Raw genomic sequence first — 26,918 nt, 5'->3', positions numbered from 1 at the left:
CTACCCCCACCCCAAAAAAATCCCCACAATAGAAAGGAATTAACATATTCCTCGGATTGTTTTGGGAATGTGGAAGGGCTGCCCCTGCCTGGCTAACAGAGCACAGTAAAATGTCAGCCCTATTGGCCTATCAATACAGCCAGTCATTTGCACATCACAAGCTTTGGCGATTTGCTTTCAGATGGATGGTGTGTGTAGATATTTACACTGCTCCCACCCTCACCCATCCTGAGGTATTTGTGTTTATTTGTGTTTACATCGCAAAGCGATCTTTCCTCAATACGCTGCGACCCGAATTAGATTGAATTGTAGCAGTTAAATAGCGAGCGTTGCGCTGTCAGGATCGCTGACAGGATCGCTTTAGCACCGACAGCGCCGTGGGTTTTCCGTTGTGTTGGGAATATTCGCTGCCCCTTTAAATCCGAATTGCAGGAGCCGATCGGCCGCCGCAGCCGCCTAGCAAGTCTTCCTCCTTTTCTCAGAACTTTCTCTATTTACTCTGCTGTATTTACTGAGCGCAGCGGCAATTATACCGCCCATAAAAAATATACTGCGGCCAAATGAAATCTGCAAATGAGTTTTTAATTATCAAGCAAATTATGCACCGTGGCTTGTGCTCCCTGCTTTCCTCAGTTTGTCTGCTGTGAGCTCTGCAGCCGGGGAAGGGACCAGGCAGCGCCCCTGCTCTCTCACTGCTCCCTCACTGCTCCCTGCCTGCCCGCCAGCAAGAGAAACTCCAATGCCATATACCTTTAGTAAAATAATAAAGCAAACCCAAAATACATACATGTACATATATAGTGATCCCTTGATAAAGGTCCTAATAAGGACCGAAACGTTATACTGTACAAATGTGTAATAACACTTTTGCGTAAGTAACAACGTATCCCTTCATTTAAAAATAAAAAGATGCAACCTTTGAGCTCCTTGACCTGTACTCCTCACTGACTTATAGTATCCTTATATTTCACAACAATGTATCTCTTAGCACACGAACAAACAATTTGGTCCTCCAAATCATGTATGCCTGCATAACTTTTACACAAAGCTACTAGGATACATGCAATGCGAATAGTGTTTAATCTGCTTTATTTACATAACTAGGCATAGACATGTTACTGACATTTAGGTCAAAACACAAACTTTAATTGTAAGTGGCTGACAGGCCTTATTGCCACCGTTATTATTAAAAAATATAATGCTTTGTCTATTTTACAACACTAACCATTGCTCCAGTAGAAATTAAGCTATATATAATATATAAATATATATACAGACAGTGAGCTGCACACACAGGGACTTTGCAAAAAATCACAAATTTATTAGAACAAAGAAAAAAGAAAAAGGTCCAACGTTTCTAACTGTGCTCTACCCCGAGGAAGAGCACAGTTGGTGCTCGAAACGTTGGACCTTTTTCTTTTTTCTAATAAATTTGTGATTTTTTGCAAAGTCCCTGTGTGTGTGGCTCACTGTCTGTATACTAAATGTTTTTGCCAGCACCAACCCCAAAGCATGGAAGATACAAAAATAAAATAAAATAAAAAAAAAATGGGAATACAAAGCAGGCAATGCTTGATTACGTTTAATGACAAGCCCCTATCAGTTCCTGTCTAATTAAAGCTCCCAACTGTTACACGCAATACATTATAACAGGGGATTCCATGCGGGTAAGTACATAGCGAAGCTGAGGCCGGGCTGCTATTATTATTATGATTCCCGATCATGCAGCATGTGTAGAAGTCATTCCCTGGATCAAAGCCAACGGGCCAATAAAAACCCTGTTTGCACAGACTGGGCTAGCGAAGTCCTGCTACAGAAAAGAGCCGGCCAACCCCCTCCTGTTTAAACAAACACGCATCGAAACGTTGTTTCCACTGAAGCTGTTTTGGAAATTGCTCTTAAAGGGCTACAAACAGAAGGCCTAACATAGCGATGCAGCCCAGCAGTAAAGGAGTTAAGAACACCCTGGAAATAACTGATAGGGCAAACACACCCTTGGATTTATTATTATTATCATTCAGCGATGGCTGTAGAACATAAATCAGGCAATGTTTTTGGGTAAATAGGTGCCATTAAACTGTATCTATTTCAACGGACAATTCATATTGTGCCCCCCAACCTGTGTATTAATATTGTGTTGTATATCAGCGCATCGGGGCTGCCACTTTATCAGCATTCCAAACCAATATTTATTGGATAGTGAATAATGTGCATTCTCCCCACCCCCTCAAGCTCGCTATTCATTCACCTATACACTGGGGATTAACCCTGAAAAGATAAGGGCAAAGCTAAACTTTCAAAAACTACTCAAGCACTAGAGCAAATAGCTCAATATTAGCTCCTCCGCTGTACTACAAAAATATACAGACAGCCACACGAAAATATATAATTGTTTATACGTTTTAAAGTAAGAATAAGGACTTTCCCCCTCAGTTGCATGAAGTGGGAATAACACATTGGGGCCTTGCCTATCCAAGGATTTTCCCAAAGGCTCAGCGTGAATAAAAGCCTCTCTGCTCAGGAGTGGAAGGGCTTCCCTCAATTCCATTCTCCAGCCTCACATTGCCGAGCAGCAGGTACACACATCAACACTGACACTGTAAAAATATATTACAATTTGCATCAGTGTGGGTATATTGTGCAATGCCGCGGCCCCCCAGCTCCCCTGTGTGTGCTTTCTCTTTCCATTCCTACAATGCACATTCCGTGCTACTAATTCCCACCCTGCTTTGGTTAAGATGCTCCCAATGTAAATAATAATAACAACACCAATCTCCACAAATACTGTAGTTAGATATCTTATCCCTATAGTTTAACTCTGACGTCATTTAACCCTTGCCCTCCCGCTGGGCCAAAATAATAATAATAATAATAATGCAGCCATGTCGATTAAACACATACACACAGGGAATGTTTATGTACAAAGTGTACAACACCAGCACATCACAACTTGCACACTCCCAGGGAACGTTATTGTCTTATTCGGGCTGATTTTCCTCTACTGCGAATTCGGGCTCCCCAATATTTTAAAAATGCATTCTATTAAATTAAATAAACCCCACGAAATGCATTAAAATAAATTGATCGAGTTAAATAATTTAGAGCTTTGAGGCTTAACAGGAAGGGATAACCATATACAGTTGAACAGCGATCGCTTCAATTTTTTTTTTACCGCGGTGGTTAAAATATAGGAGAGAAAAACAAAACTCCCCAATATACAAGTAACTGGGAATAGCTACAGGCACGACACTCTGTACAGGAACAAAATGTTCTTTTTGGGTGAAAGCACAAAGAAAATTAAATGTATCATGTATAAATTAAAAACTAAAATACTTAAATTAAAAATTACGATCGAGTTTGATATTTCCATGTGTTGAGCACTTTATGTGCCTGATAATTTTTATTTTATATTTTTTTTATTAACTGCATTTCAAGTTTTACATTTATAATCCAAGTGTGTCATAAAGTAGAGATGTGCTAACTCATTCTGCAGAAATGCTAGTGAATTGTGAGTTAAACAGAAAAATCAATTTGTGCAGATTTACTTTAATGTAATAGTGGTATTTACATTCAAGCACAACAGTGCATTATTATATGTATTGTTATCATCATGCAGTGCATGTATTTCCCCTATGTATCCCCAGAAAGAAGAAAGCATCTCCTATAAGGGAAGTGTGTATTGTATGTGACACATTTATCTTGTGTACAAGTAGACGCTGCCAGGAACGTCCGACTCCTTTATTAAAGTGACCCGATGCACACATGCTATTGCAATAACACAGCCACAGATGGTTAACAATTAAATGAATGTTTAGGCCAGGATCTGGCATGATACCTTTTCCCCATTACTCTAGTTATTGTCATTTAAAATTGGAGGCCACGGTGAAAGAGCTTCATCTAATCCGGCTCCAGCAGCAATACTCGTGTAAATCTGCAAGGTCCTCCTTACAAATGGATGGTGTGCCCCCTTTAAAGGCCCTCACTTGGCTTCACACAGGTGCTGGAAAGCATTAGCCAATTAATTACAGATACAGGCCACTGTGCGAGTGTCATCACTCAAATGAGAAGGGGAGCAGCCTGGCTCATCTGTAAACACGTTACATGCACTAAACAATAGCAGCTATTTACCTCTACATTCCAACTAGCCCTTCCTTTCATCGGCTCCCAGGCTGCGGCTACAATGTGCCCACTGCTCCTAGTCCCACCGAAAGGGCTTTATTCTTAGAAACTGATTGTTTGGATTGGAGCACAAAGGGAGTTTATACAGGAATCTATGTATATATGTATTTGCTTTTTATCTAGGGAAATTGCTTTAGAGCAAGTGTGTTAAAGAAAGTTTGTGCTTGGTCTATCTATCCTCTATCTATATCTATCTATCTATCTATCTATCATCTATATATATGCACATTTAAATATACTTTTTTGATTTGCACAGAAATCCCAGTGTTGCTGGTCTTTTTTGTATGATATAATATATATATATATATATATATATATATATATATAATACACACACACATATATATATACATATAAAAATATAATATAAAAAAATAGTATGTATAGTCACATAGGTACATATTTTATTTAACCTATGCACGGCTCAGGTCAATGTTTGGGCCGCCCAGAAATGCCTTTGTCAGAAACAAGCAAAGAATCCGTTGATTTGTTAGTCAGAAACCACAGGATATTTTGTAGAGGTAGAATTTGTTGCCTATTTCTTCAGTGGAACGAGAAATGTCCAACCAGCGGCAGTAAAAGCTGATCCTAAACGGCAATTCCTAGACCTCCCTCAAAAAAGAGGGGGTGCTGGGAATTGTAGTTTACAATAGCCGGAGGGCTACAGGTTGTACATTCCTGTTGCAGATCATACTTAGCGATAGATACAAGCAGATGCCACGGAGGTCAAACAAAAGCAAAATAATATAAAAATGCAGGACACAGATGTAGAAAAAATATAGTTAAAAAAAACCTTAATTTAAAAAATTGTAATTTGTATCAGTCTTTTTATTTTCATTTCCGCCAAAACGAAATGCACATTAGTAGTACATAGGCATGGCTGTATAAATGAGGGCAGTATTGTGCTGTAGTGCTCAGTAGGCAGGGTGCCAGTGGTGCTGCAATATTAATAGCGCACATGATTAGGCACAGAGAATAATGAGGATGTATGTATTGTTAGGGGCTCTCGCCTAGTTTCCTTGGGCCCCATAAGGAGCCAGTCTCACTGCTGTGGCGCATCTGGGGCCTTACACATACACTTGAGCTGAGCCCTGCTCTTTCAGGCAAGGATTATTGCATTAAATTGATGTTATTTGCCGCAGAACCCCCCAGTTTCACTAATTCGAAGCATTAGACCGTGAGTGTTCAATCCATCAAGGGAAGAAATGCCAGCACCTTCTACACTGGCAGCAGCAGCAGCAGCAGCAGATAAAGTTGTGTGCAAGGAACGTGTTGCTCCTTCTACTGGGCCTGGAAATGCGGCGGCTAAAGCTGCTGCTTCTGAACTGCAACTCCCACCTCCCCCACCACTAACCAGAAGAGGAGTTGTAATACTCCAACATCTGGAAAGCCTGGCGTTGCCCATGCAAGCACCCCCCTCCCACCAGGGGAACTGGGTCAGGAACATCATCTAATTGTGGAAGTGGGGATTCCCACACGGTTTGCTCCACTAGCCCATGGCAATCACCAGAAACTAGCGGGGCTTTCTCTAAAGTCTCTTTGCCTTGGGATATTCTCATTCTGCAGCGATGTAGCAAAGGAAATCGCTAAGTATACAGCGTGATTTCCCTGCTTGCCATAGGCCTGAGCTGCTAGCTAGTGCTGAGCAAAGTGATCAGGGGGCGCAAGGGTTAAAGCTGACAGGCTGCACTTGTGTCTGCTATAGACTGTGCTTCCCTGCTCTGTAATCCGGAGCCAGCCAGATGCCCTCTCTTTTACTATCACTGCTGCTGGAAGTGGGCGGGCTCAAGCCGCACAACAAGGGGGAGGGGAGAGTGTGAGAATGGGACAGTCCTTAACCCTTTCAGCTTGCTACTGATCTGGCTGGTTTCAGCATTCTTCAATGGAATAAATGAAGTATTACAAAGACGGTTACCGTTAAAGCACTGATTAACCGGCAGATTGCATGCCTATTTACTAGGGATTTAATTGCCTGCAAAACTCAAGCAATGAAATATATTGATTGTGCTTAGTTGTGATTAAACTGATTTGCTTTCTCTCTAATGTAGAATTGGTGCAAAAAAATGTTTTTGCACAATTGTTAGGATGAAAGCCATTTTCTACATTCTTTATATACTAATATTGTCATGGCAAGGAAGCACAGGGGCACACTTGTAGGGTAATTGCTACTCTAAGAACCTCTACCAGGGAATCTGTGATTCTTTTCCTTTTGGGGAATTTGTTAGGAATTGTTCTACTTCAGTTGGGCATGGAGCCTGCAGACCCTCAAATAGCTGGAGTGCAGCAGAACAGCAATATTATATAGTCCAAATTGCAGCCCTTTAATATATTAGAGGGACCAGTACTCCACATAAAGCAAATCAAAATTCTTTATTAATCATGCTTGTGTGTGCATCATTTCAGCCGACATTTGGGCCTTGAAGATTATTAAAGAATTTTGATTCGCTTGATATGAAGTGCGGGTCCTTCCGAACTTTTGTATATTATACATTGCCCAAGCACCCACAGCTGTACAAGACTGATATGAGTGCAGACACATGGTAATATTTATATTATATTTGTGTGTATACAAACACATACATAGGAGCTGCGACTATTCTATAGTATATATTTCTACATAGTGCTTAGTGATGTCACAAGTTTGTGCCACATGTGCATTTGTATAGAGGAGGCCTGTGCTGTACCAGGTCCTGCTGCAACTAAAGAGAGCTCTGATCTCAGAACTGTCTGACCTAAAATATCCATAATAAATTTTGTAAGCAGGGTTATATACTGCTGATTTGCTATGCTTACTACTTATTTCAATATTTAGTACATAAACCTTTTTGCACTGTATAGCAATCACCAAAATAATAATTACCTAAATTAAAATTAAGGCTCTTACACATGGGCGTTCCACCTGTGTTCAGCACTTGCCTGTGCCCTGGTGACCACAAACCAAATAACCTGTGGTGGAATGCATGAAAGATTACTTACAGGGAACACAGGTAAAGAACACTTGTATAAGTGGGCCAAGTCTGATATTATAAATGATGGGTGGGCAAAACTGCCATTTTTTACATGCTGTAGCCTACCCCTGTTTAAGCTTGTTCCTGGAAATGATCTGTTGTCATGGACTGTTGAAGTGGTAGCCCATCTTAAAATAAACTTTTAGTACAATGTCAGTAATAACATATTTAAGACTATTTGCAGTTACAAATGCTTCTTCTGTGAGAGTATGAAATGCTGTCGGTTCCTAGCGTATACATAACCGTAGCAACCAGGAAGCAGTTTTGCAGCCAGAATGAGATCACCAGAGGGGATGGATAAGCAAATAAAAATAAATATAACAATAAAATAGACCCCTCACAGTAAAAATCTGTTTCTGGACAACCAGTTGCAAGGTTTGGTTCAGTTTTCTGTTTTTGACCAATCAAGTGGCTGATCAGCCAAATCAAATGTTTTATATATGCACGCAAAGATGATTAACTGCTTAGCACTTTCTCAGTGATTTAATTAAACCAGCTCAGTCATATTGGATATTGGGTAACTTGGCTTTGGTAGTTTTTGGGCACTTTCTCCAGCAGAAAATGGAAAGTTCACCCTGAGAAAATTCTGTACACAGGCCCTTCTTATGACCCATGCAAACAAGAGCTGCCCCAACATACCAATGTCAGACTTTTGGTTTATGAAGCCTTGTGCTTGCCATCAGCAGACTATCCTAGCCTGCTCTAAAGGACAATTCTTGAGGTTTAGTCTCTGATTTTACCCTGTGTCAAAATGACCCAAAAAACTTCATATACCAACAAATTATTATTATAAATGTTATCTGCTCACAAATAAGGCACACAAAGCTGTTTTTTTTGATCTACATAAATAATGTAATATGTTTTTACTAGCAGAATAGCCAACCCCTTGCTTCCCTATCAGATGGAGTTTATACACACAATCATAATTTCTAAAAGTACAGTACTTTTGTAATTTTGTCAACTTAAAATACTAGTTATGTTACCAGGAGGCAATTGCTATACCAACAGCAGTACAGTTTCCCACAATGTGAAGCGATCTGTAACAATTCCCCAGGCTTCTGTAGCTGCTACCTTTTAGCAATACAATGCTCTCTGTGATATTAGCTTTATAACTCTGCAGAAGCAATAGCATGCTAGGTTTCCTAGTAAAAAGTGATTGATTACAATGGACTAGACTAAAATCTTCATAGAAAGCTACAGAATATGTTGGTGCTATGTAAATAAATTTTAATATCAAATGAACTTTACAAGGCAAGTAAAAAGATCCTAGGCCATGGCACAAGCAGCACTTATGGTGTCAATCAAAATGCCACTACCTGGCCCTAATAGTAGACCCAGTCAGTGACAGTAGAATTTTTAAAACGTTTGTTTTTGTAAATAACCAAAGCTAGGTGTTTCCCAGTAGTGTGTGCAGTCACACCTCCCTCCCCCTTCCTTTGCAACTGGCTCTTGACCTCAGCACAATCTGACCATGCATGTTCCATGCAGATAAAGCCCATGTATGTCCACTTTAAACAGTTCAATAATATCAGTGGATACAGGGTTATGCTGCTTTATGGTACAGGATATAAGCCAACATAGATAAGGAAAGTTGTGGCTTTTAAACAGTCCAACTTTTCACAAATACAGCCACCAAACCAGATTCTACGAGACTATAATATTATGCCTATTTTTTTCCTTTTGCCTTCCAAACAACCTCCATGTTGTTGGATAACTGGGACCTTAGCAATAAGTGATTAACAAACATTTATAAAGCGCTAACATAATCTGCAGTACTGTACAACAGAGGCGTGCATGCATGAGACATACAAATACTGACAAATATAGAGGATAAAGAGCAGCGATTGAGACTCCATACTGGAAAGCTACAGATCAAAGACTTAAAGGAACAGTAACACCAAAAAACGAAAGTGTATAAAAGTAACTAAAATATAATGTGCTGCTGCCCTGCACTGGTAAAAGTTGTGTGTTTTACTTCAGAAAGTCTACTATAATTTATATAAATAAGCTGCTATGTAGCCATGGAGGCAGCCATTCAAAGGAGAAAAGGCACAGGCACATAGCAGATAACAGATAAAACACTATTGTACTCTACAGAGCTTATCTGTTATCTGCTATGTAACCTGTGCCTTTTCTCCTTTTTTCCAGCTTGAATGGCTGCCCCCAGGGCTACACAGCAGCTTATTATATAAATTATAGTAGTGTTACTGTAGCAAACACACCAGTTTTACCAGTGCAGGGCAACAGTGCATTATATTTTTATTACTTTAAAGCGGTTTCATTTTTTGTTGTTACTGTTCCTTTAAAGAGGCAGGGTACACCTATGTACACCTTTTCCAACATGAGCAATAAATAGAACTTATATTGAAATGCATTCTAATTGTTTACATGTAATGTTTTACAGTCCAATTTGTCCTATTCAACTCAAGAAATAACAAAACTTGAAGTTTTTGTGTGATTAAAGCAACAGGCCAAGTAAATTCAGCACAAGCCCTTCATTGCACTCATGTTGACCAAGGGGTTATCCTGTCACTTTAATTAAAAAAAAAAAAAAACTAAAAATAAGTAAGGCCAACTGAAGGTTCTTTTCACACATGCTGACATTTCCCTTTAACAAGCAAGTGAAAATTAATTCTGTAGGTCTGAAAAAAAAAAGCTTGAAGCCTTATGTACTGTGCCTAAGCAGGGCTGCCCTGTATAGGGTAGATTACATAGTTCATAGGCCTCTATTAAAGTGGTTGCTTAACTTTGTTTTTTTGAATTATTTGCTTTCTTGTTCTACCTCTTGCCAGGTTTCAAATGAGGGTCGCTGACCCCAGCAGCCAAACAACCTAATGCTTCTTCTAGCTACAATGTTTGTCACATTTTATTACATATCATGTCATTCTCCTATTCATCTCCCAGTCTCTCATTAACCATTGCCTGGTTGCTAGTGTACATTAGACCCTAGCAACCAGCTGAAATTCCAAACTGAGAACTCCATAACAAAAAGCTTAATCATTCAAACGCACGAAAAAAAAAATGAAGACCAATTGTCAGTCTTTTTAAACCATTACTGCCTCCATCATACCACAAGTTTATTTAAGGATGAACTACCCATTTTAGGCACTTGACAAGAGCATCTAAATGCAGTTGAATCACCTGTGGCTTCACCAGAGAATTCAGCGCCATGCACAAAATCCAAGCACAAAGAGCAAGAACCCGAGCGAGTGAGCTTTCCTACACGCACATTAGTCCCCCGACCTTAAACATGCAGCTCCCTGTTGCACACATCTACTATCAGCATCCCTGCACCTCGCTGTCGCGGCCACACTTGCAGACACACTAGAGCAGCTGTAGGCTGCGACTCTTCTCTCTGGCTACAGGCACACTCCTCAATGGGAAGGGAAAGACAAAAACAAACCAGGTGACACGTGACCCGCTCTGTCACTCACCCCCAAGCCCCGCCCCCATACTTCCGCCACGCTGGTTGGCAGCGGCTTCAGCCTACTGGCCTATAGGGGCGCTGTTGGAGCAATTGACACCGGTGTCATCACAGCGCATGCGTATTCGCTCCCTTTCCTCGTTGTGATCCTGCCTGTCCGGGCAGCCCCGGCGACATGAGGCGGATACAGCGTCAGTAATGCGGGAGGCGATCTCCGGCCGGCCTTGGGTGCCGAGCCCCCCGAACTTGGTCTCTTGGAGGATTGTAAAAGAGTAATCGGTGCATGTCTTCTCTTTTCCCGTTTCCTCTGGTCGGCCCCCCCGTAGATGGTGTCTGGAGAGCCGGTGGTCGTCGCAGCGGAGGAAGAGCTCCCCACTAGTATGAAGGAGATGATCGGAGGCTGCTGTGTGTGCTCAGACGAACGAGGCTGGGCCGAAAACCCACTGGTTTACTGCGACGGGCATGGCTGCAATGTGGCGGTGCATCAAGGTAACCCTGGGAGGAAGGGGAGAGCCGGGGGGGCGGGGAAGTGGGGAGGGTGCGGGGATGGGGAGACCATTGGGAAGGGAGAGCTGTCATGGGAGGTCAGGTGCACTGACACAGGCATTAGCCACACTGACCGCTAGCCCGCTGGGGGGAGGGGCATGGCTGCTGGCAAGTAGGCACAGAGAGGGTGCTGCAGGGCCAGCATGTATGGGCACTGGTGCCAAGGGAGGTGGCATTGGGGCCATTGGGGAGAGAGAAAGTGAGGGGACCTTCTGGTGTAAGAACAGAGTAAGTGATGGGACATTGGTAAGTGTTGGGGACATTGGTGCATGAGGGGAATGAAGTGTTGGGGACATTGGTGCCTGAGGGGAGTGAAGTGAGGGGACATTGGTGCCTGAGGGGAATGAAGTGAGGGGACATTGGTGCCTGAGGGGAATGAAGTGTGGGGACATTGGTGCCTGAGGGGAATGAAGTGAGGGGACATTGGTGCCTGAGGGGAATGAAGTGTTGGGGACATTGGTGCCTGAGGGGAATGACGTGTTGGGGACATTGGTGCCTGAGGGGAATGACGTGTTGGGGACATTGGTGCCTGAGGGGAATGACGTGTTGGGGACATTGGTGCCTGAGGGGAATGAAGTGTTGGGGACATTGGTGCCTGAGGGGAATGACGTGTTGGGGACATTGGTGCCTGAGGGGAATGACGTGTTGGGGACATTGGTGCCTGAGGGGAATGAAGTGTTGGGGACATTGGTGCCTGAGGGGAATGACGTGTTGGGGACATTGGTGCCTGAGGGGAATGAAGTGTTGGGGACATTGGTGCCTGAGGGGAATGAAGTGTTGGGGACATTGGTGCCTGAGGGGAGTGAAGTGTTGGGGACATTGGTGCCTGAGGGGAGTGAAGTGAGGGGACATTGGTGCCTGAGGGAAAATGACGTGAAGGGACTTTGGTGCCTGAGGGAAGATGACAAGAGGCAACGTGGTTCGGATGGAGTTTACAGTCATGTTGGAGCAAGGAGGGGATAGTGGTGTGGTTACCATTGTGCCTGGGGGAGGTGAATTTGGTGGTTACCATGTACCTGGGGGGGAGGTGATTTGGTGGTTACCATGTACCTGGGGGGGAGGTGATTTGGTGGTTACCATGTACCTGGGGGGGAGGTGATTTGGTGGTTACCATGGTGTCTGGGGGGGACGTGACTTTGGTGGTTAGCATGGTGCCGGGGGAGGTGACTTTGGTTGTTAGCATGGTGCCTGGGGGGCGATAAGTGACTTTTGTGGTTAGCATTGTGCCTGGGGGGGGGGGGTTTAGGTGACTTTTGTGGTTAGCATGGTGCCTGGGGGGGAGGTGACTTTTGTGGTTAACATGGTGCCTGGGTGGGGGTAGGTGACTTTGGTGGTTACCATGGTGCCTGGGGGGAGGTGATTTTGGTGTTTACCGTTGTGCCTGGGGGAAGATGAATTTGGTGTGGATGTCCATGCTTGGGAGGGTGATAACTTTGTAGGGGATGTCAGTGCCTGGGGGTGTAAAAGATTTTGATGGGGACGTCCGTGCCTGGGGATATGACTTTGGTGGGAACATTGGTGCCTGGGGAGGGAAGGCAAGTGAGTATTGGTGATATTCGGCTTGCAGTTAGGGTGAATTTCTTCTGGCTGACATTATATATTTTTTTTAAATGTATTTTAATGTATCTGCAGCACTGACATGCAGTGAAGGGTGTTTGGCACTGTGGGAATGTTAAAGGAATACTGTAACGGGAAAACATGTTTTTTTTTCAAAACATATCAGTTAATAGAGCTTCTCCAGCAGAATCCTGCATTGAAATCTGTTTTTCAAAAGCACAAACAGATTTTTTTCTATTTCATTTAAAAATTTCACATAGGGCTAGCCATATTTTTCATTTCCCAGGGTGCCACAGCCATGTGACCTGTGCTTTGCTAAACCTCAGTCACACTTTACTGCTGAGCTGCAAGTTGGATTTATACACCCCCTCCCAGCAGCCAATCAGCAGAACAATGGCAAGGAAGCAAGATAGCAGCTCCCAGCAGGTATCAGAATAGCACGCACTCAATAGTAAGAAATCCAAGTCTGGCTTGGGACTCCTCCAGTTACATGGGAGTAGGAGAAACTATTGGTTACCTGAAAGCAGTTCTAATGTGTAGAGCTGGCTCCTTCTGAAAGCTCAGACTCCGGCACAATGCACTGAGATGGCGCCTACACACCAATATTACAGCTAAAAAAATGCATTTGTTGGTTAAAGAATAACATTTTAAATGGTAAAGTTCACTATTTGCTATGTAAAGAGTGTAATTTAGAAATAAAAAGTATTCCATAAAAATCATGACAGCATCCCTTTATGAAGCAGTAAAACATGCTTGCATGAAGCATTGGTGTGTATTAAAATGCAGTGAAGTGCATGGGTTCCACGTGGGGGAAAATGGGTACTGGTAAACATGCCGTGGTGGAGCTTGGGTGCTGGTAAATGTGCTATGTCATGAGTACCAGTGAACATGCCATGAATAAGTGGAAAAATAGAGGGATGTTGCAACTTGTAAACATGCAGAAAGAGACACTGCAGATAGTATATGGGCAGTGGGGCTGGTATAAGGCAGCTGTGAGTGTTGTGACTGCTACACAAGCAACCTGGGTGGCATATTTGATATTTTGGGATTTCATCCCAAGATATCCTTAAAATATGATCTGTACTACTGTACAGCACTGAGTACATAAGTAGCGCTTTATAAATAAAAATATACATACATGCATTTCTTTGTACATTGCACTTATTTTTTGTGATGGATGTTTACTGTTCCTAAATATGCACCATCTGCATGAAATTACAGATTATAAAGCTACTGTTTACTTTGATTCCATGTCTCAGTTGCTCTGGTAATTAAGCCTCTAAAGGGCTTAATTCTGCAGTGATGGAAACAGTGACTTTCAGATTTCTCAGAATTCTCTGTTCTACAGATAGCTGAAATCTTAGCCATAAAGCATAGCTGAACTGCTGTGTTTGGAGTAGTGCAAAAATTAGTGGAGTAGTGCAAAAATTTTCCTGAGACTGCCAAAGTCTGGTGATCACAAGCCACATTTCTTACAGCTGCCACTGTGGCATTATTGTCCCTCTATATCTAGTCACCAGCTTATTGCCAGATGTATGGGAGTCTGCAGTCTCACCAATCAATATCTTCTGGAAAATCTGCCAGATATCCGGTAGTTTTGAAAATCCTATCAGACAGCATGTGGTCCTCTTCTGAGGGCCCTATTACAATCCAGTAGTTGTTCCTGGAGCCAAAGCAATTTGGGTATAGATCCAATTCTTTGACCTTACTACTCAAGCGGATTGCAAAGTTTATGCCCAGGTAAAGGCAAACTCCTCTCCTACACTGAAGATTTTATTTGTAGGTTGAATTTGTCATTGTATTTGAATACCATCCTTTGTTTAGAACAATGGGGAGAGTTATGTAACAGACAATTTTAGACACATGCAACATGATTTGTGATTTTTGGCAATGATATAGGCAGTGGGAAAGGCCGGGGAGTTAACTCTGAGACAACTCCTGGTTTACACCTCCTTTGACTGGGCCATAGATTTCCACACTGCCATATTATACACTTTTATCCATATTTTGTGAAAGTGACAAGTGCCAATTATTAAGGTTTGATTTGGAGTCAATGTCCTGCATATTTTTTTCTGTTATTTAATAACAGACAACATTGATCTGTTATATAAGTTTTTGCCCATGCTGCCTCAAAGACATTATATTCAGTGGAAACTTATATAATTCATAGTCTAGGGGTTTAACAAAAACACTAAAAAAGTTAAAGGATCTAAATATGATTCTTCTCTTGGCCGTTCTTGATGTCACCTAATCACAGATGTCACCTAATCCAATAATGACAGACCCTGCATAGTAGAATAGTAGGCACATCCCTTTAAAATTTGCTAGATTGCTGTAGACTACATATTAAATTATATATAGCACATGTATTTCCCTGCAGTACAGACATGGCAGCCAGCCAGTATAGCTTAGTATAACTAAATATATACAGTGCTTTGCTAGAATATTCACCCCCCTTGACATTTTTCATGTTTTGTTGCCTCACAACCTGGAATTAAATGAATTGTTTTAAGAGTTGGCACCATTTCATTTACATGCCTACAACTTTTTAAGATGTATTTTTATTGTAAAGCAAACAACAAATAGGACAAACTAACAGAAAACGTTAGTGTGCATAACTGTTCACCCCCCCCCCCCTGAAGTCAGTACTTTGTAGAGCCACCTTTTGCGGCAATTACAGCTGCAAGTCGCTTTGGATAAGTCTCTATGAGCTGGCCACATCTTGCCTCTGGGGTTTTTGCCCATTCCTCAAGGCAAAACTGCTCCAGCTCCTTCATGTTGGATGGTTTTTGCTTGTGAACCGCAATCTTCATTTCTGACCACAGATTCAGTTGGAATTGGATTGAGGTCTGGACTTTGACTAGGCCATTCCAACACATTTAAATGTTTCTCAAGTGTTGCTTTAGAATTATGCTTCAGGTCATTGTCCTGCTGGAACCTCCATCCGAGTCTCAAATCACAGGCAGACGGACACAGGTTTTGCTCAAGAATATCCCTGTATTTAGTACCATCTTTCCCTCTACTCGGACGTTAAGTAATGTTTTTTTTTCTGGCCACTCTTCCATAAAGCCCAGCGCTATGGAGTGTATGGCTAATTGTGGTCTTATGGACAGATACTCCAGTCTCTGCTGCTCTGCAACGCCTTCAGGGTTACCTTTGGTCTCTGTGGTGCCTCTCTGATTAATGCCCTTCTTGCCCAGTCTGAGTTTTGGTGGGCAGCCCTCTCTTGGCAAGTTTGTTGTGGTACCATGTTCTTTCCATTTGAAAATAATGGATTTGATGGTGCTCCGGGGGATCCTCAAAGATTTGGATATTGTTTTATGACGCAACCCTGACTTGTACTTCTCAGCAACTTTGTCTCTGACTTCTTTGGAGAGCTTCTTGGTCTTCATGGTGTGATGGATCTTGCTTAGTAGTGTTGAAGCCTCTGGCGCCTTCAGAAATGGTGTGTTTATACTGACAGATCATGTGACACTTAAATTGTACACAGTTGGACTTTATTTCACTAATTGTGTTACTTTTGAAGGTAATTGGTTGCACCGGGTCTTTTAAGGGCTCTGGCACACGGGGAGATTAGTCGCCCGCGACAAATCTCCCTGTTTGTGGGCAACTAATCTCCCCGAATTGCCATCCCACCGGCGAAAATGTAAGTCACCGGTGGGATGGCACACGCTGCGCATGCGATTTCGGCAAATTGGCGAAGTTGCCTCGCGAGGCTTTTTCGGCGATTTGCCGAAATCGCGCCGCCGCGTTTGCCATCCCACCAGTGACTTTAATTTTCGCCGGTGGGATGGCAACTGATGGCAACTCTGGGAGATTAGTCGCCCGCGAACAGGGAGATTTGTCGCGGGCGACTAATCTCCCTGTGTGCCAGAGCCCTAAGGGGCTTCATGGCAAAGGGGGTGAATACATATGCACATGCCAATTTTCAGTTTTTTGTTTTTTGTTTCACTTCACCAAATAAGACTATTTTGTGTAGATCCATCAAATAAAATAAGATTAAGAAACATTTCAATTACAGGATGGAATGTTACAAAACATTAAAAATGAATACTTTAGCAAAGCACTGTACGTGTTTGAATCTAATTACCTAGTAGGTAACACATGTCCCCCAAATGGAAGGGGGAGATAGTAGTAAAGGAAAGGAGGTATGTGAGACAAGTTAAGAGACATAAATTTAGTGCTTTACAGCTGCTGAAATTGCTTATGGCACATTCAATTTAGGCTATGTTAGAGACCAGATATGCATGGGCCACTCTTGACAATTCTTCCAGTTTACTGCCCTGTATATGGGAATAATGGTGGCCACACGTGGCAATCTGAAAGATCGTCAGATCAGCCACTAACCTTCATTGCTGAAACAGGCAGATAAGGAGGTAGAAACAATAGGATTTCTACCTCCTTCTGCCGATTCAGCGCTGAAGCAGATTTTGGTCAGGCTCCTTCTATGGCGCCCGATCAAAATCTTTTAACTGGCCCGATCGGTGAGTCAACCGATATCAGCAGGTTCCTGCGATATCTGTCGACTTGCCATACACGCACCAAATATCGTACGAAATGAGGTTTCGTATGATATTATCGGTGCGTGTATGGCCAGCTTAAAACGTCACCCCCTGTGCTGATATATGTTCTGCTTCAGCCAGATATTAATCAGTCTAGCTAGTAAATCCCATTTAGTGGAGATTATATTGTGCAATGAGTGTTGAACTTTACTAACTAAACACCCTGTGTAATCTGATCATGCAAACAGTTTGGCTTTTTTATTTATTTGGTTTTCCTATTTGGCTTTTCTCCAAAATTACATTTAAAATGCTCTCTGCATGTTTGGATTGGTGACTCCTGTGAACAGAAAGCCTGTCATAGGAGATTTAAACCCCAAAAATGAACTGATGTAAACCCTGTGGTCAGGGTGATTTTCCTGATCACTATTGTTTGTTAATTTTAGATTTTTAGTACTTTGTGAGATATTAGCAGTTTTAGACTTCTGATAACAGGCTTTTGACTCAACTGAGAGTCAGAATCTCTATGGTCTTTGGTTAAGAGTTGCTTAGTATTAGGTATGAGGAATTTGTACATTTATGGATGATAAATATTGTATTGTAAGACATTGTAGTATGAGAGAGAGCACTTTAAGACTATGCTAAACAGCACTAATATCTCAGAAACCACCTAAAATAGAAAATTTATGTAATTTGAAAAGGTGCTTAGAGGGCAACTTTGAAAAAGTTAACACTAGTTTAAATTTTAATTGGGGGGAGGGGGGGCTACGTCACCCTTCATCAGAAAACTGCAGGTTTAGGATCACTTCAGTGAGATTGCTTCAGATATAGACTCACTGGATCTTTGCAGTTATGCATCAGTGTTTTTTTCCTACACTGAAAATGAGCCGGGGCTTTAGTTTAATTAGTAATCAATCTGCAGCTGTCATATAGGGGTCAGTTGTATTAGTGCACTTCATTAGAAAACAATGTCAGCCTTAATATCACTTCAAAGCTACTTGTCGCGTTTCAAATCCATTGCAGCGTGCAGGAGTTTGAGAGTTCCCAGGTGCAAGCATTCCAGTATCTGACAAACACCGCTTGGCTGCTGTTCGTGCAACATTAGTGTATGATAAAAGGCAGCTTCCTTCCCAGGGGCTTGTCAGTAGTAATGATTGGGTAAAGCGCATGTCTCTGCAGTCTAAAGCAAAATGACCACTACTGTTTGGCACTTAACTTATTAATTAAAGGGGCACTGTCATCAAAATTAATTTTGTAAAATTCTTCTTTAAGTTTAAAGTTTAATAATGTTCAGTGCTCCTGCTATACTTTATTGCCGAGTTTCCTTTTTAACACAGAATTTTATCGCATTTGTCAACAGATCTAAAACCCACGTTTACATCACTCTGACCTTATGGGGATTGTCACAGAAGGCAATTACATTAAGTTTTGTCAGCACAAGTTTCCTCTGAAAAGAAAGCAAAAACAAATCCTAGGGAGCTCATAAAGATCTCTTGCTGTTGTCCACAGTGTAGGTTTAGTACACGTGCAAAATTGTTATCTGGAAATGGAGCTGTACATAGGTTTGCTATACAGTTGTACAGCTATAGAACTCGTCATGTCCTTGTATTGAGAAATATGCACAGGACAATAAGCTACCAAGTCCTTCTGAACAGAACCCTGTTAACCTCTTGTATCAGTTTTGGCTACTTTATATGTAAATCTGTATATTTAGTGTAAACACTCATTTATTGTACAGTGCTGCAGATGGTAGCAATTAGTAGATATGTAATAATGATAGCAATACCAACTAAAGGTGGCCATACACGTGGCGATCCGACGATGTTTCGTACGACCATCGGTCGCACGAAACATCGTAAGATCCGCCACACACCATTCAGGGCTGAATCGGCAGGTAAGGAGGTAGAAACAATAGGATTTCTACCTCCTTCTGCCGATTCAGCTCTGAAGGGAGAATTTTGGTCAGGCGCCTTCTATGGCGCCCGATCAAAATTTTCAAACTTGTCCGATCGGCGAGTCGTCCGATATCGGCAGCTTCCTGCGATATCGGTCGACTCGCCGACATGCCATACACGCACCGATTATCGTACGAAACGAGGTTTCGTACGATAATATCGGTGCGTGTATGGCCACCTTTAGTCTGGAAGGACAGAGTCAACTGGGTTTTTTATCGGCGTATGGCCAAAAAGATGACAGCGTACAACCCTTTACATAGGGTTATTGTAAAACACCCAGTGGCCTCTCTATAGCTGTCAGTGGGATTTTGAGAGATGTACGGTAGTTTAGCAACATATGGGGGTGCCCACCCAGGCTTACAAGCAAGTGACACCAAAACTGGGATACTGATTTTTGCTACACTTATGTGGCACTAAATGCATTGTGTGTTAAAAGAAAATCGTTCTGAAATAGGCATACTTACTACCTGTACTAAAATATTTTTCTCCCTGAAATTATTTCTGCACTTTTTTTTTTCTAGGGGCTTTCACTTATTGCAGTCACTTATCTGTGTGTCTGTAAAGGTCCCCATACACGGGCCGATTCCAGTTGCCGATATTGGTCCCGTAGACTGATTCGGCAGCTAAACGATTGAATTAGCCTGGATTCTCCCAATATCGGCCACCCGTAGGTGGGGATATCGGGAGAAGATCCGCTCGCTTGGCAACATCGAAAGCGAGCGGATCGGCCCGTGTATGGGGACCTTAAATGATGAAAGCTTCAGTGAATGAAATATACTTCTTGTATATAGTTGTTGAATGCAAATTAGAAAAAAAAAAAAAGTTCTTGTATCCAGCTTGTAAAAAAAAAAAAAAAAAAAATTAAGTGCCAAATCAAGATACTTTATTAATACATACCGATTCACTTTACCACAGTATTCTGGTTGGTTTGGAGGAAGAGCTAGACCAGAGAGTTTTGTAGATTTCAACATTTATTAATGTTACTGGCACATCTTCCTCTTGATCATGTCACATTGTCAATGTTTAGTAGTAAACTACGCCTCTGTTCTGTATTAATATGCATGAATCCAGTTTACAAAGGCTATTATAAGCACCAGTCCTTTGGGAATAGCCGCTGCCTGCATATTATTTGCTTTGGCCTAAAATCATCCATTCATATGTCAAATCATTCATTCTTTGTCAAGTGGGTCAAAATGATTTTCTGGTGGTTCCATATGGCACAAAAGTAGTGTTAATGCGTGCCAAAACCTGGGTATTGGTGTCTACATGCAAACCATGTGCACTGAGCAGGAATGGGTTTATTACAGGTTTACTAATTTTGTCACCCATATTAACTGAAATAAGTAGGTATGCCAGTCATAAGAATGGGCATTGTTGTTCTAGCATTGTGTGATCTTTCTTTAGCCTGAACAATGTTTGTGCCTGACCTATCTGCAGTTAGATTTGGTGAAAACTAAGATGGGTAAAGGTCCCCATACACGGGCCGACTATAGCTGCCGATATCGGTCCCTTGGACCGATTCGGCAGCTAATCGGCCCCTGTATGGGCAGAACAGAGCGGCCTGGCCGACCGATATCTGGCCTGAAATTAGCCAGATCTCGATCGGCCAGGTTAGAAAATCCGGTCGGATCGGGGACCGCATTGGCTCGTTGATGTGGTCCCCGAACCGACTGCCCCATAATCACAAATGTAATCCGATCGTTTGGCCCCAGGGCCAAACGATCGGATTATTTTTTTTTTAAGTTACTTGCTACCCGATATCGCCCACCCGTAGGTGGGGATATCGGGTGAAGATCCGCTCGCTTGGCGACATCGCCAAGTGAGCGGATCTTATAGTGTATGGGCACCTTTAGGGCTAGTAACCCAGAGACACCATTGCTAATATAAATTCAGGTTTTAGTTCTCTGGTAATGTAATTTCACCCACTTAAGAACCTAAGATACCAGTCCTATCCTTCATATTCCTTTTGGTTTTTTTTTTTAAAAGAATCCTGTTGTTTTACTTACAGTCTGCTTTGCCAAGAATGAAGTTCCCAAATTGTTGCCCTTGGACACTACAGGAACCAGCTGAGAGAAGCTGGAAAGAAGTAGCTGCTAGCACAGCATATCTCTTTAAACAATAGGCTTTCATGTATGTGAAATGGGGAGTACAAAGGGTCATTTCTGTCAATGGACTGTGGAGTGAAGGACATCATTATCTAAGGAAGCAAGGATATCAGCCTTCTAGAATAATACATACATTCTTAGCCTAATGATGTTCTCCCTGCCAGTCTAATCATTCTGAATCCTTTCTGTGCCAAAGTGCCACAGCCGTTTTAGCTCCAGGGCAAGTCTTAGCTGTTATTTTGATCATGTGCTTGTTATTAAGACTTACTGCATTTGCTATTACGCAGAATGTGGAGGTGTGATTAACAGAGTATTTGCAAAGCATGGCTCAGTATTAGTGTAATTAGTGTCGGGGGTAATGCTTCCTAGTTCTGTTTTCTATGTACAGCCTTTTTCTCTTGTGCAGGTATGGGATCCATTATCTGGAAACCTGTTATCCAGAAAGCTGGATGATTCCCCTTTTCTCTGTAATAAAAAAACAATACCATGTACTTGATCCCAACTAAGGTATAATTAATACTTGTTGGAGGCAAAACAAACCGATTGGGTTTAAATATTTTTTTAGCAGATATAAGGTATAGAGATCCAGATTACAGAAAGATTCATTATCCAGAAAACCCCAGGTCCAGAGCGTTCTGTATTAAAGGTCCAATACCTGTACTTAGACTAAAGAAGATAGTGACAGACACTGCGTCAGTGCAAACTTTGGAGGGATATTCTCATTAACACGAAGATACTTACAACTAAATATGTCTTCTTTAACATTTCAGTTGTTGTTGTCGTAGTATAAGGGCATATTTCTCTGGCATCACAGCCTTCATATCTTCCTGTTGTCTTCTTAGATATTTTCTGCATTGTCCTGGCAGTCTGTCCAATAACTGTATGTGTACATATGTTGCCCAAATAACAGTTTGGGAATTTAAAAAGTTAATATTGTAGGCTTATATAAAAGAGCTATTTGTAACCAATTCTAGGGGTAGCTCGCTTTTTTGTTTTTCACTGTTTGTTCGGCACCTTTCTAGTTTGGAACTGCAACATTTATCTTGTTGTTAGGGTACTGTTTACCCTAGCTGCCAGGCAGTGGTTAAAATGGGAGACTGGCAAAGGTCTGGAAAAATTATAGATAGTAACCGTAGGAATAAAATTGTTGCCTCACAGAGCAATAGTTTTTTGATTGCCGGGTTCCGTGACCCCCATTTAAAAGCTGTCAAGAAGGAGAAAACAAATAAGTAAAAATAAATATAATAAATACAAAACTGAAAAGCTGCTAAAAATAGACCATTCAATAACATACTACACATTAAAGGTAATATATAGACTACCTCTTATAGACACTGTTTTTGCCTGCCATTCCAGTGCACATGTGTAGAGTTTCAGCTAAAAGTGTTGCACAAGTAAAAGCAAATGTGAAACTCCCAGAGTTCTAATTAGAGTATGTTACATACCTTCAACCTGAGCTAGACTCCTGATGGTTACTTTGCAAACGGGAACAGCTGAGGAAAACGGCTTTGTGTACAATAACCTGTTTGCTATACTCTATACAACAGCATTCAGTATGGTTATGGAGTGTGGGAGTAAATGAGTGTACACAGAGAAAACCCACACAGAGAACATATTTACTCCTTGTAGATGGTGCCCAAGCTGGAATCAAACCCCAGCAAATATGAAAATCTTCTAAAATGGAGCTACCATGCTGCCTGACATTCATATATTTGGTACGTTTAACCATAGGGCTTTTTGTTTTGTGTGTGTATTTATGGGGTGGGGGTAGTGAGATGTGTTGTTGTCCCATGTACCAATATAATCTAAGAAGAGCTGCAAAGATGGAGATGGTAGGGAGGGGTGATACCCCTGCTACGTCACCACTTACTTTGCTCTAGAGAAGCAGTCTCTAGAGTACAAGGACATGGCTGGTACAACGCTTTAACTGGCATTAGCAACATTCTTTCAGCATTTTGCTTTCCCAGTTACTAGTTGTGGACACAATTTAGGAATTTTTCCCTGTCTGTTTCTCATAATTCCCTGTCTGTTTCTCATAACCAACAGATATAGAATTACTGAGGGGCATTCCTCAACATCCTCTACCCTGAAGAGAAAATTTACCTAGAGAGGCAACATAAATGGATTTTTCACTTAGAGTGTATTGGCCAATATTTTATTATCACCCAATGATTGTGCTAGAAAGGCATTTCACTGGGGTGTTTCCTTTACATTTTGAAATATTAAGGGCATTATATAATTGTATTTGTCATTCTTTCTTACAGCTTGCTATGGCATAGTGCAAGTGCCGACTGGACCTTGGTTTTGTAGGAAATGTGAATCTCAGGAAAGAGCTGCCAGAGTGGTGAGTTATGTCATTTTATAACTTATTTTTCTATTCAGGTCCTCTTTTATTCATTTACTAGTCTCTCATTCAAACCACTCCCTGGTTGCTAAGGTAATTTGGACCTGAACTGCTGAAACTCCAAACTGAAGAACTGCTGAATAAAAAGTGAAATACTACAAATAATAAAAAAACATGACCAATTGCAAATTTTCTTAACATATTGCTCTCTACATTATACTAAAAGCTAACTCAAAGGTGAACAACCCCTTTTACAGAAGAAATATACATTATACTCTTAGATTGGATTTATTTTCTATTACAGAGATAGTAAAGTTTATAGGCATTTTGTTTTTCTTTATATTTATACATATGGGTAGGAGCTGCAATACTGCTGCATTCAGCTGCATTTCATAGACAAACTTAAGAACATTGTATGATCGTTGCAGGTAATGGTGGTATATCTGTGGAGTATGCCTTTGCAAGGTATGCAGTATGGCAGCATCTGTAATATAAAGTGGGTGTGCATATGAAAACCAACCTTTGCCTAGTCAGATATATAAAACTTATGATATATTTCCCACAGTGTGTTTTTAATTATTTGTTTGCCTCACTGTCTCTGAAAGCCAGAGGCATGTATCCTTTCCAGATACCAATCCTTAAGAATGTTGCCAGAGTGCTGCAAAACCTGTTGCAAAGCCTTTCTCTTCTGGGAGTTGTAGCTCAGAAACACCCAAGGCCTGAGGGATTGGCTTCCCTGCTATTTGACTTCTCAGATGGACTATATTCTTCTTCATTTTAAACTGTGTAAATTCAGTTAAAATTATTTTTATATTACTATAGTTGGTTGATTAATATGGTGGTTCTCAAATTGCTGAACTATACCTCTCAAATGGTAAACCAGAGATTGGATTAAAGTCTTTGATTAATTCAGATTTCTCCTGTGTGGGCCTACACAATGTCTCTACAGCTGCAACACGTGTTTATGGGGAGCCATTTGTGTTTCAGGAGGATTTCGTTCTGCATTGATGGATCTGATAAAAAATAACATGGTTATGTAACTGATTGATTGTATGTCCTAGTGAGGTGCTAATTATATTTTATTTATGAATGCAAAATTAGCATCAGTGCATAATTTCTTGGCACCAGAATGGAAAACTACCTAATAATTACTTTGTATGCAATCCAGTGTATGGGTAATGTTACATTGAATGTGCACGATTTATTTCCACAGACTAGCTGCAAGAATTTTTCTCATTCTCAAAATTGATAGTGATATTGATTTCTCCCCCCAAGTAAATACTTTCAGCGCTTAAAATACAAAGTAGTAATCTATTTTGTTTGGTTTTTAGAGATGTGAATTGTGTCCTCATAAGGATGGAGCTTTAAAAAGAACAGACAATGGGGGTAAGTAAACCTGCTTTTGGTAATACAGTTTTTTTTGTTTACTTGTAACAAGTGCACTCTACACTATCCATTAGGCTGATGCCCACATGGGGTGCAGCCTCAGCTTCTCTCTGCCTGCGCTCCCCTCAGCTCTGCTGTGTCTCTGCACTGACGGGCACATCATCAGCCTGTGTGCAGACACATGGAGCAGATATTGACGAGAAAACGCAAACCTATGCATTCTACTCTGTGTGTCTGCATACAGGCCGACGCCATGCCTGTCAGCCTGTCATCCTGTCATCCTGTCAGTGCAAAGACACAGTGGAGCCTTGTGTGATATTAGCCTTAGTCTGCTACTCCTTTGTGTGTGTGTGGGGCAGGTTGTCATTCAAACTTACAGGGGACTAATCGCCCATCCCCTTTATTTGTTATACAGATAAGTACAATTTTGCTGTGTGTTTGTGGCTGTGTTGGTTCATATGCATATAAGTATGGTCGATGGGTAGATTAAATGGGTGTAGGAAACATTAGTGAAACTTTACAATTAATTCTACTGGATACGTACAGACTAATGTAATTCAAAGGGGAAGGAAAGGTAAAGTCACTGGGGGCACCCCCCTGTCATTGTAATCCGTGTGAGAGCGCGATCCTCTTCCTTCTTCTGTTTTCGCACGTGCGCAGTAGCGTGAAAAGACGAATGTTAACAAAAAAATGCCTTTTTTTACTGTACTGGGCATGCGTCTGCCCCGGGATTCTGAAGACAGACGAGAGAAGGAAGAGGCTCGCTCACAGGTACCTTGGACTGGTGCAGTTTACGGGTGCACCAACTCGGGGTATAAAGTAAGTGATTACAATTACTGGGGGGACATCTGCCAGAGATTTTACCTTTCTCTCTCCTTTAAAAGTCTAAATTTGCTCTCTTTCAATTGGTTGCTATGGGTTTGGTTTCAGACAAGTGACCAGTAAATGCTATCTGCTAATTGATTCCTAAGTAGAAAGCTTAGGACCATTTATTGCTTTACCCCTGCATACTGTGTATGTCCTGTAATGCAGGTTTACTTGCTGTCACATGTTTGTGGGTTTAGAAACACATATGCTTTTACAGGTATGTGATCTGTTATGCAGAAAGCTCAAAATTACAGGAAGGACATCTCTCATAGACTTGATTTTATAATTCTGAATTTAAAAAAAAATCTTTATTGGAGGCTAAACAGTCCTATTGGGTTTATTGTTTAAATTATTATTTAGTAGAATTAAAGTATGGAGATCCAAATTATGGAAAGACCCCTTATCTGGAAAATCCCCGGCCCAGAATATTCTGGATATCAGGTCCTTTGTGTGTATTCTCAGGAAAATGAATCCCTTTAGTAAGACAGTGGTGTGCTATGAAAACAACGCCCTTAACACTGTTCACAGACACCCAGGACCGTGTACGTATGCGTTATGAATAATTGTGCTGTCCTCGTTCTATAATCCCCATGCAGCCGGAAGGACCTGCAACACATTGCTTGCTGTTCTAGGCCTTCCTGGCAAAGACATTGTTGAGGTGAAAAGAGAGAAGCAGAAAGTGCCAGATGCTGTTTATAAAAATCCCATTTTATAGTGTTCATTACTATGTATCAACGTTTTGTCTTCATTAGCCTGAGGAATAATGCATGCCAGATGGACTGGATTTATCGCCGTTCCAACTTGTACCTTTAAGCTTTGGAAGTATTTTGCTCTCTCTGTTTTTGGGAACAAGCCAACTTTCATAAGGTACTGGAGATAGCAACTGGAATCTTAGCTAGTCTGACTGCCGGTAAAAAATGACAAAACCATTGGCTTGTGTTTCTTTATAAAGCTGGGGGAACTACTTGTTTGTTTCCTCTGGGTTGTATCATAACTCTTGGCAAATACCATAGTGCTGTCAATTAACTGGTAAGAAGATGAGCCCTAA

The 26,918-nt window shown here is 41.5% G+C and overlaps 1 protein-coding gene across 9 annotated transcripts in view; it reads left to right on the top strand.

The window, feature by feature from the left end:
• Positions 1-26,918, top strand: part of mllt10 (MLLT10, histone lysine methyltransferase DOT1L cofactor) — a 137,009-nt gene that overhangs the window by 25,091 nt on the left and 85,000 nt on the right. For 2 of the 9 annotated variants that reach the window (XM_012965637.3, XM_004915433.4), the window contains exons 2-4: positions 10,938-11,100; positions 23,538-23,617; positions 24,949-25,003. In XM_012965637.3, coding sequence (XP_012821091.1) covers positions 10,938-11,100; positions 23,538-23,617; positions 24,949-25,003 — 298 coding nt within the window. Of the gene's footprint in view, positions 1-10,314; positions 11,101-23,537; positions 23,618-24,948; positions 25,004-26,622; positions 26,738-26,918 lie in introns of those variants that run through there. The other 7 variants (XM_031903498.1, XM_031903499.1, XM_012965638.3 and 4 more) reach the window with 6 other exon arrangements.

Source organism: Xenopus tropicalis, chromosome 6 (assembly GCF_000004195.4).
Source record: "Xenopus tropicalis strain Nigerian chromosome 6, UCB_Xtro_10.0, whole genome shotgun sequence".
Classification (NCBI taxonomy): domain Eukaryota; kingdom Metazoa; phylum Chordata; class Amphibia; order Anura; family Pipidae; genus Xenopus; species Xenopus tropicalis.
Note: the sequence above shows the minus strand (reverse complement) of the source record. Positions and strands in the feature narration are given on the sequence as shown.